Source organism: Vitis vinifera, chromosome 10 (genome assembly GCF_030704535.1).
Source record: "Vitis vinifera cultivar Pinot Noir 40024 chromosome 10, ASM3070453v1".
Classification (NCBI taxonomy): domain Eukaryota; kingdom Viridiplantae; phylum Streptophyta; class Magnoliopsida; order Vitales; family Vitaceae; genus Vitis; species Vitis vinifera.
This window is the reverse complement of record NC_081814.1, coordinates 4251866-4263360: the sequence shown is the minus strand read 5'-3', so window position 1 is coordinate 4263360 and position 11495 is coordinate 4251866. Positions and strand designations below refer to the sequence as shown.

The 11495-nt window shown below is 36.4% G+C and overlaps 1 protein-coding gene across 1 annotated transcript; it reads left to right on the top strand.

Annotated features, from left to right (window-relative positions):
- The first annotated feature begins 8674 nt into the window (after positions 1-8674).
- Positions 8675-10379, top strand: LOC100852694 (U-box domain-containing protein 8). The gene has a single exon (XM_003635593.4). It carries the CDS (start codon positions 8777-8779, stop codon positions 10106-10108), a length of 1332 nt encoding a protein of 443 aa, XP_003635641.2. The 5' UTR covers positions 8675-8776; the 3' UTR covers positions 10109-10379.
- Positions 10380-11495: the final 1116 nt, after the last annotated feature.

Sequence of the window (11495 nt, the reverse complement as noted above, 5' to 3'; positions counted from 1 at the left end):
GTTGAATTTAAATATCCAGAATCATTGTTTTATAAAGATTAAATTTTGAGATTTATCTTTGATTAATTCGTCTCACTAAAATGAATAATAAAAAAAATTAATTAAACAAAGTAAAGACCAGCCTCAACGCGTAGAAGGAAGATTTTTATTTTTCCTTGCAACGTTGACTGGATCAATGTCGGTGAGGGGCGCTGGTTTGGCGTCAGTCCGATGGCCGTTTTCAGGCGCCATTGCTAGCCATTTTCAGGTGCCATTGCTGGTCATTTGGCTTGTCAACCCCTTAGCCACTTGATTCAGACCCGGAGAATTAGGCCTCATGAGTAGACCTTGCACCCTTGAGAGCCTAGGCGGAAAGCAAGGAAAGCCTGGAGGTTTGGTGGTTCAAACCCCAGGAGCTAAGTGTGGGGATCGCGGACAAGTCAAGCGCGCACTCCAAATAAGCGTTACCGAAGGATCCGGACATGTTTGCCCGGGGAAGTTGAATCGTCCTCCTTTCCCATCTGGCGATAGGGGTGCCGAATGTGAGATATCCAGGTGGAATAAGGGATTCCCGTCCAGGTGGAATGAGATGATTATTAAAGATACTATTTCCTTGATTTTTTTTTAACTCAAATAAAAGAATTAATTTCATCTTGTGAAATTTTATCCAAATGACAATTTATAAATGTAAGGTTAACTAATTTAGATAGTTGCCAAAGTAACCTAAATTAGTGAGCCTTGTATTTATTGAATTGCATAAAAGAATAAAAGGAGACTTGTAAAATTCTTAATAATTCTCTTTATAATTAAGAGAATGAGACTAACCCAAAGGAGAGTCAATTTCTGCTAATTATTAATTAATGTTTTTATTTTGTGTTGCTTAGAAAGGTAAAATGGATACCCAAAGGTAACATATAAATGACACAAAATAGTAAAGTGTTTTAAGCTCCCTCCAAGTGAACATTGGATATGTTAAAATTTACCCAAAGGAGAATTTTAATGATATCAATAGTTCATTGCTATTTATTTTATACTTGAGGCCTTATTGTGAGCATTGTTCTATTTTGTACAGTTCCCACTTCATTACACTCTCTTGCATCTGGAATGACTGTTTTTTATGGGTCGAACTTTTCTGAATGGTATGAAAGGGTTCAATTCTCACTAGGCGTATTGGATCTTGACCTGGCTTTAATAACGGATAAACCTCCTGAAGCTACGGATGACAGTACTCCAGAGCAAGTGGAACAATCAAAAGCCTGGGCAAGATCCAACAAACTCAGTCTGATGTTTATGAGAATGACTATTGCCAATAATATCAAGACCTCTCTCCCTCAAACCGAGTTTGCCTCGGAATTTCTGAAATCTGTTGAGGAGCGCTTCAAACACGCTAATAAGTCCCTTGCAGGCACATTGATGGCTGAATTGACCACCATGAAATATGATGGTCAGAAAGGTATTCAGCAACATATTTTAAACATGACTGAAAAGGCTGCAAAGCTTAAGGCACTAGGCATGGGTATGGATGAGTCCTTCTTGGTACAGTTTGTCCTTAACTCACTTCCATCACAGTTTGCTCCATTCAAAATCCACTATAATACTAACAGTGATCAGTGGAACTTGAATGAGCTCACCAGTAAATGTATACAAGAGGAAGTGAGATTAAGACAAGAAGGACATAATCTTGCTCTTGCTGTAACTCATGGAGTCACGAAGAAGAAAGGAAAATTCAAAAAATGAAAGAACTTTCCACCTAAGAAAAGCGGACCTGGGGAAGGTAGCCAGAGTCATGATGGAAAATTCACAGTAAGTTGCTACTTTTGTGGCAAGAAAGGGCATGTGAAGAAGGACCGTATCAAGCACAAGGCTTGGTTCGAAAAGAGAGGTATAAATCTTTCTTTTGTATGTTATGAATCCAATCTTGTTGAAGTTCCTTCAAATACTTGGTGGATTGATTCTAGAGCCACAACTCATGTGACTAATTTAATGCATGGATTCCTTACAACCAGGAAACCAAAGGAAAGTGAAAAGTTCCTCTATATGGGAAACCGTCTCAAGGTTGAAGTGGTAGTTGTTGGTACCTATCGCTTACTATTAGAGACAGGTCATCAGATGGATCTTTTAAACACTTTTTATGTACCTTCTATCTCTAGGAATTTAGTTTCCTTGTCTAAATTAGATGCTACTGAATATTCTGTTTTATTCAGTTTTGGACAATTAAGTTTGATGTTAAATTCTGTTACAGTTGGTTCTGGTATTTTATGTGATGGTTTATATAAAATTTCCTTGAATCATGAATTTTCACAAGCTTTGATAACCCTGCATTCAAATGTTGGTTCAAAATGTGGCTTAATTAATGAAAATTCTTCAATCTTGTGGCACAGAAGACTAGGGCACATCTCTAGGGAAAGAATTGAGAGATTAGTGAAGGAAGGAATTTTACAAAATCTTGACTTCACTGATTTTCATGTATGCGTGGATTGCATAAAGGGAAAGCAAACTAAACATACAAAGAAAGGTGCCACAAGAACTAATGAGCTCCTTGAGATAATTCATACAGATATTTGTGGACCACTCTCTGTTCCATGTTTTACAGGAGAGAAATATTTTATCACCTTTATAGATGATCTATCTCGTTATGGTTATGTTTATCTAATGCATGAAAAGTCTCAGACCATTGACATCTTCGAGATGTTCACAATAGAGGTCGAGAGACAATTAGATAAAAAGATTAAAATTGTGAGATCAGATCGAGGCGGTGAATATTATGGCAGATATGATGAATCAGGACAAAATCCTGGTCCTTTTGCCAAATTCCTTGAAAAGCGTGGCATTCGTGCTCAGTACACAATGCCCGGTACACCACAGCAGAATGGTGTTGCTGAAAGGCGTAATCGCACATTAATGGAAATGGTTAGGAGTATGATGAGTTACTCTTCTGTACCTATTTCATTGTGGGGTGAAGCCTTAAAAACCGCAATGTATATCTTGAACAGAGTTCCTAGTAAGGCAGTTCCAAAAACTCCTTTCAAGTTATGGACTGGTAGGAAACCTAGCTTGAGACATATACATATATGGGGTTGTCAAGCGGAGGCAAGAATCTATAACCCACATAAGAAAAAGCTTGATTCAAGAACGATATCTGGATATTTCATTGGCTATCCGGATAAATCAAAAGGGTATAGATTTTATTGTCCTAACCATAGTGTGAGAATAATTGAAACCGGTAATGCCAGATTCTTAGAGAATGGCGAAATCAGTGGGAGTAATGAACCAAGAAAGGTAGATATTGAGGAAATAAGAGTGGCTATCCCACCACCTTTTTTACCTCAAGAAATTATTGTCCCTCAACCTGTTCAACAAGTTGAGGAAAATGAGCAACATAATAGAGATGGTTCATTACCACCAGAAAATATTGCCATTGAAAATTCTGTAGAGCCACCACAACCGGCACCTTTGAGGAGATCTCAAAAAGAAAGGAGACCTACCATTACAGATGATTATGTGGTGTATCTACAGGAATCTGATTTTGATATTGGGATAAGGAAGGATCCGGTTTCGTTTTCACAAGCCATGGAAAGTGATGATTCTAGTAAATGAATGGAAGCTATGAATGAAGAGTTGAAATCTATGGCCCATAACGATGTCTGGTATCTCATTGAATTGCCTAATAATTGTAAACCCGTCAGCTGTAAATGGGTCTTTAAGACAAAGCGCGACGCTAAAGGCAATATCGAACGATTTAAGGCCAAACTTATGGCCAAAGGTTTCACTCAAAAGAAAGGTATCAATTACAAAGATACCTTCTCTCCGGTTTCCAAGAAAGATTCACTTAGAATCATCATGGCACTTGTAGCTCATTTTGATTTAGAGTTACATCAAATGGATGTGAAAACTGCATTCATAAATGGGAATTTGGATGAAGATATCTACATGGAACAACCTGAAGGGTTCGCAAAGAAAGGAAATGAACACCTAGTTTGCAAATTAAAGAAATCCATTTACGGTCTTAAACAAGCTTCCAGACAATGGTATATTAAGTTCAATAATACCATTACATCTTTCGAATTTAAAGAGAACATTGTTGATCAGTGTATATATCTGAAAGTTAGTGGGAGCAAGTTTATATTTCTGATACTGTATGTGGATGATATTTTGCTTGCTAGCAGTGATCTTGGTTTATTACGTGAAACCAAGGAATATCTCTCTAAAAACTTTCATATGGTTGATATGGGTGAGGCAAACTATGTTATTGGCATCGAGATCTTTAGGGATCGATCTCGAGGAGTGCTATGTTTATCTCAGAAAGGATATATTGATCGGGTTTTAAAGAGATTTAATATGCAGTCATGTTCATCGGATATTGCACCTATATTGAAAGGTGACAAATTAAGTAAAATGCAGTGCCCAAGGAATAACATGGAAAGGGAGCAAATGAAGAAAATTCCTTATGCATCAGCTGTGGGGAGTTTGATGTACGCTCAAACATGTACAAGACCGGATATCAGCTTTGTTGTAGGTATGTTAGGAAGATACCAAAGTGATCCAGGATTCGAACACTAGAAAGCTGCAAAGAAGGTGATAAGGTACTTACAAGGGACAAAGGATTATATGCTCACATATAAAAGATCAGAACAATTAGAGGTTGTCTGTTACTCGGATTCTGATTATGGTGGTTGTCTCGATAGCTTAAAGTCAACTTCAGGATTTGTCTTTATGCTAGCAAATGGGGCAATCTCGTGGAAGAGTGAAAAACAATCAATTACTGCTTCATCCACAATGGAGGCTGAGTTTGTTGCCTGTTTTGAAGCTTCAAGTCATGTTTTATGGTTGCGGAATTTTATCTCAGGGCTTGGTGTTGTCGACTCTATTGCTAAACCTTTGAGAATATATTGTGATAACACCGCAGTTGTTTTTTTCTCTAAGAATGGCAAATTTTCTAGTGGATCGAAACACATGGATTTAAAGTATTTAGTTGTTAAAGAAAGAGTCCAGAAACAACAAGTGTCAATTGAAATATTAGGACCACACTTATGGTTGTTGATCCATTAACTAAAGGATTACCTCCAAAGGCATATTTGGAACATGTTATGAGAATGGGCCTTTTGAGTAATCCATAATATGTATGCTAATGAATGGTGGTTATGTAATTGACAATTTGCGTATTAAAATTGTTTTTATTTATTCTTGTTTTCAATTATGGGTGCACGTTTTATTGTTTGATAAACAAGAATTGTCCTGACAAGACAAATTACAAGGGCTATTTGGCATTAAGGACTGGGTTAGTAAGGGTTATTGATGTGTGGTGCATGGAAAGAAACATGACATTATGGTCATGTGACCGCCATGACTCGCATTTATGATCTAAACTATTCAGTATTATGGTATATGATTTTGGATGTATTGGCTAAGTTTATTGAAATCGTGATCACGTGTCAAATTTATTTTCCAGTATATATTTTATATATAAACTATATATATTATAGTTTTCATAATCGGTTTAGTGGGCCAAGTGGGAGAATGTTATTTCCACATTAAATTTAAGTGGGTGGCCCACTAACCTAGTATTTAGCCAATTAAAAGAATACCCAATATCTTTAAACTGTTATAAAGATATTTACCCTTGATGAAGTGGGTAAATTATAATAATTATAATATTATTATTTAGAATAAAAACAGTTATTCGAATAACACATTTAGAATGGTTTTTGAACGTGTATTCTTGGCCCTCTTCTCCTATCAATAAGATATATATACAAAAACCTCTTCATGTGCGGTGAGTGCTCTCTTCCATCAATTACAGAAAACAATTATGTGTATTAAGGTTTGACAAGGAGAAGAAGAGATCAAGGATTTAAGATCTATAAACTGAAGGGAAATCTCTCATAGCTGCATGTTCTTCAAACGGTATGTAATTTTTTTTTAATTAATGTTTTTATTAATTTATTATCAGAGATGAGTTTGAATTCAATGATTTGGATTATTGTGTGTTAATTTCCGTATTAAATCTCAACAATATATTGTAAAATACATTAAAAAAAAACTTTTAGAGTATTATTTAATATATAACTTTTCATATATTGAATAATATAATATAAATTTTTTCTATTTATAAATTTTAAATATTTTAATCATGAGTATTATAAATAAATAAATACTTTTTTTACTAAATATTAAATTATTGAATAATCTCTAAATATCATTAAATGTGAGAGAAAATTTATATTTTTTATCCAAAAATTGAGAAATAATATTTTAGTTTTTATTTATTTTATAAATTAAATATAAGTATGACATAACATATTTCATTTATATATATATATATATATATTGGATATAATGTCCAAAATATCCCATTATTTATCATTTCCACCGGAATATGATACCTTAAGAATTAAAAATTTTATTCTATGTGGTGAATTATGTGTTAATTTATCCTCAATTTATATTTATGTGCAATCACTTTCTTAAGGTTTTTTTTTCTTTATTTTTTCTTTTTAACTTTTTCCTCTAACTTATCTTTTCTAAGTTGTTATAATTCTTTGAATGTGAACATAATAGAACTATCCACCTAATCTTCAAAGTAGTCATACTTTAGAGGGCACGATATTAAAATGACCATGTCAATGTCTCATTTTTTCTTTATTATATTTTTAGTAACTATCATATCTCATTTACCTACTTTCAGTCACCCCCTTCTTGATCAACAATCTATTGCATTATAACTTTTCTTTTTAAATTCAATACAAAGACCAGTCTTCTGAATTACATCTAATCAATTTCACCCTCTACCTCACCCTTTCCACTTAGAAGACGAGTAAGAATTGGCTTAGAAGATGAGTAGGAATTAGGACCTTTTCCACCTAACATATACTAGTCAAAGTTTGATTATTTTGCGGATTATGGAGGTCTCAATTTTCTTCATCAAAGGCGGTGGTAGAAGTGTCACAAAAATGATTTGTGAAAAAGAGTGACAATGATGATGATCGATCATAGCGGTGGGGAGATTGATAGTAATAAGATTTGATTGCAATAAGAGTGGTCATTAACGATCATAACTAAATATGATGGTGACCAACTTCAAATATCGTGATGTTTCTATGACTCAATATTAATACCCTCACTCTTTCATATCCCATTCACTTTCCAAATATTATATTATTAGTTTTTTTTTATTAGACTTTCATTTTTTTCACATGAAAACGTATAAAAAAAATATTGTTAATTTTATAAAGAAGTAGTTTTTGGAAAACCAGTTCAACAAACTTGTGGTTGAAGCCCTTTCACCTAATTAGTTCAAGCCCACCCGTGATATGAAAGATGCTTCTAATTTCTTTTTCCAATTTCTTCAAAGTCACCGGGCAAAACAAAGAATATATTATAATCCTCCAACTTCGTGGTGGCGGGGCCTCCAGTCCATTACAAAACTTTGAAGGCCGAGAAAATGAAAGATATTGGAAAAGGAAAAAAAAAAGTTGTGCAAGGAAAGAAAAACAGTTGCGGGTGTTTATTTGACAAAGGGAGAAGAACAAGGAAAAGGAAAAGGAAAAGGAAAAAACAGTGAAGGGATGGGACATGGGCATAAGCCATCAGGAAGCAGTAGCAAAAACAACCTAAGCCACTTACCCTAGAGAAACAAAATTAAAATTTTAGAGCTCTCTGTGGCATGCCTTCGATGATTGAACTTGGACTCTCTCTTAAACCACCACTTAAACATAGAAGAGAGGGGGGTGGACATGGGAGCAGAAGACATAAATTAAAGGAGAAAACAACAAACAGAGAAATGAAATGAAGAAGAGAAAGAGGCCACACACGTAGCCCAGGCTCATGGATCACGTGGTTTGATGAGTGACATATGAAACAGGAAATGAAAAGAAAGAGGAGGAGGAGGAGGTCCACATGGCCATTCACGACAAAGCCCCTCAAACCCAAAGGGGCTTGGCTATTTGCTAAAGCCTAAAAGGAACGCGTCGGCAGTCTTGTGCTCTAAGAGGCTCACATTCTTCGACCTTTCTAATCCATCCGTCACTCCCCAGCTAGTCCCTCTCGCTGGATTCATTGATTCAATCTAATCCATCACTTTCATCACAGCTGTCCATCTCTCTTCATTTTCATTTTTCATCTAACAAATGTAGGAGTGCTTTAATTTCCTTCGTAAATTACTTCCTTAATAAGACAACATAAATTTTGAAAATATTTATTCTGTGTCTTAAAAAAGCAAGTAGCTTTCTCGCATTAGCATATCAATAAAATAGCAGCTTGCATATAAAGATGGTGTCTCAAACTGTCTTATTTGGGCCATTTATTTATACAATTATTTTTAAAAAATAAATAAAAATAACAAAAAATAATTAAAATATATTCTAAATAATATTATGGCTGATCCTTCCCTGATAGGGACAAAATCTTTAAGTAGAATTTGTTTGGAATTTCGTTGTACAATTTACAAATTCCAAATAAAAATTTGGACTCGTTGCAACTTGCAAGGCCCATGATTTTCAAGCAATCACATCCAATATTAAAAAAAAATTAAAAAAATGAACCAGTCAATTCCACCGAAGATTAGTTAAAATTTTTACTTCATTTGAATCATTCTATAATCGCCATCTGTCCAAAATCTGTGAGTATGCAATGAATTGGCGAAACTACCCCTCTTAAAGCATATACTGAAAACATTGCTTTTGTTGTCATTAATGGAAAAGGTTAAGAGGAATGATGAGTTTTCTCCCTTTGAAAGGAAACCCATTTCTTTGCCTCCGGCAAGTAACCGACGAAATTGAAAAAAGAGACCATAACGGTAATGGGCGGTCCAAAGTACCCCTCCAACTTCAAATCCTATGTCAACCACAGCCCGGTCAACATCAAGGGTATTATGGTAACTGAGGTCGCCTTTATACCCACGTCACAGGCTAGGGTTCTCAGCCTCAGGTTTATTTCTTCTGTCTGCCCTACAAGGAAAGACCAAAACCTCAAAAACCCTCTACTGAGTTGGAAAGAGGAGTCAATTTTGGAGAGAGAGGGAGGGAGGAGCGAGTTGAGAATGGCGACTCAGTTTCCCGACGATTTCAAGTGTCCGATTTCTTTGGAGATAATGTCCGACCCGGTTATACTGTCGTCGGGTCATACTTTTGATCGGTCGTCAATTCAGCGGTGGCTGGACTCCGGTCACCGGACGTGTCCTATTACTAAACTGCCTCTCTCTGAGCACCCCTCTCTCATCCCTAACCATGCTCTGAGAAGTTTAATTTCCAACTATACCCTTGTGTCTGCTCCAAAACCACAGCCTCATCCGGAGCCCCAAACCCTAATCGCTACTCTCACCTCACCGTCTTCTCCGCTCCACTCCAAGCTCCACTCGCTCGACCAACTCAATCAGTTCTCCAAGCGTAACCCGGCTTTCCGTCGGCGGTTGACCGAGTCAGGCGCGGTTTCGGCGGTGCTGAACTGTGTTGGCTCGGAGGATTCGAGTCTGCAAGAGAAAGCGCTCTCGCTACTGTTGAATCTCAGTTTGGATGACGATAACAAGGTGGGTTTGGTGGCGGAAGGCGCTATCGGTCGAATAGTCGCCGCTTTGCACGGCCGGTCCCCCGATTGCAGGGCGGTGGCGGCCACTATGTTGACGAGTTTGGCGGTGGTAGAAGTGAACAGGGCCACGATTGGGACATACCCATATGCTATAAGGGCGCTTGTTTCGCTACTTCGAGACGGGAAAGGTAGAGAGAAGAAAGAGGCTGCGACGGCACTATATGCTATCTGTTCGTTCCCGGATAATAGGCGAAGGGCTGTTGAATGTGGGGCGGTACCGATTTTGATCAGAATTGCAGATTCGGGATTGGAGAGGGCAGTTGAAGTTCTGGGCCTTTTGGCAAAGTGCAAGGAAGGAAGAGAAGAGATGGAGAAATTCAATGGTTGCGTAAAGATTTTGGTGCGTGTTTTGAGAAATGGAAGCTCGCGGGGTGTACAGTATGCACTGATGACTCTGAATTCGCTGTGTAGCAATGGGGATGGGATGTGTTTGGAGACGATGAAAGAAGGGGTCTTAGAGATTTGTATGGGCTTGGTAGAGGATGATAATGAGAAGGTTAGGAGAAATGCTTCAAGTTTGGTTCAGACTCTGCAGGGAAAACATTAACTGTGGAAGAGTTTGAGGGAGATGAAGTGTGCAAGAGATATGTTTTTCTGTGACGCCACTTGGTCCTTTGTGGAGGTGAGTTGGGTGTTGTTGATTGGTTCTCCTATTTTGGATAATTCATGTACAAAAGAAAAAAAAAAAGGTTAGATTTTGGTGGGCATGTGGCTTTTTTGTATTGTACATTTCAAATAAAAATGACATATATGAGCTCTCTTCTTTTTGGAAAGTTTCAATTTTGCTTTGTAAATGATAATTCTTCTCGATTCACAAATTTTCCCTGTTTTCAAGCATATCTTATCTTCACAGCATTGCCTAGTAGTTTTCCATTTGAATGATTCACTTATAAATAAGCTTCAATGCAGTTGTGATAGATTATGCTATCAGGAGGAATGAAGAAACTAAATTAAAATTTTTAATGAAGCTGGTTGCTTCTTTTCCTTCACAAACATTTTATCTAAGAAGTTAGAATTAGGAAAGTACAAGCAACACTGTCGAAGTTTGTTCATTTCCAAGCCTTCTATGTATGGTTTAGTGTTTTATAATGGCTATCATCTGGGATAGTACAATACAATTTGTGCTTACTTATCAAAAAAAAAAAAAAAAAAATCATCTGGGATAGTACAAGTTGACCTGTCTTCGTTCCTATTTTTTATTGGGCCCTGTAATTGGTGCCACACCTTCCTGCTGAGTTCCAGCATGGGATAAAACTTGCCTCTCATAGTTCTCTCTGTGTTCCTAAGTTAAGCGCTGCTACAAATCAGCTTCTTTTCTTTTCTTGGGTGATTCAATGTCTATCTTTTTTATAGCTAATGTTTTTTCCCCTATTTGGTATATGGAATCAAACTAGGGCCTACCTCATCCCCGTCTCAACCCATTGACATTTGAGCCGGACCTGAAGCTCTCCTAGGTGGTTGAATATTGCTACTTGGATTTTGTCTGAGGTTATTGAATTTATACCAGTATAGATACATCTAAGTGATAACTTTGTTGTGTAATATTTGCACCCATTATTAACCAAGTAAATTGTTTCCTTTCTTCAAAAGCTGCTTAAATGTATATTAACTTGGACACACAATGCTTTGATCTTAGTAGTCAATATCATACTTTTATGTAACTTTATTGATATTTTAGCATCATGCATGATCTGGGAATAATATCTGAATATCATATGGAATGTTAGGCTTTTATGAAGACTGCGGTAGTTTGCTACACAAGGTTTATGTCAGAGGAATTTGATGAGAAGGATGAATTGAGGTTATTGGAAGTCTTTGTTATTTTGTAATTTTTTTTTCTTTCTTTTTTTTCTTTTTTTGATAGGTAAATAAGAAGGTTTAGAAAAAAAAATTTGATGAGAAGGTTTTTTTTTGTTATTTTGTAATTTATTTAT

Bases quoted from the DNA above. Each gene is read 5' to 3' on its own strand.
- LOC100852694 (XM_003635593.4), top strand. From the start codon at position 8,777: ATGGGCGGTCCAAAGTACCCCTCCAACTTCAAATCCTATGTCAACCAC.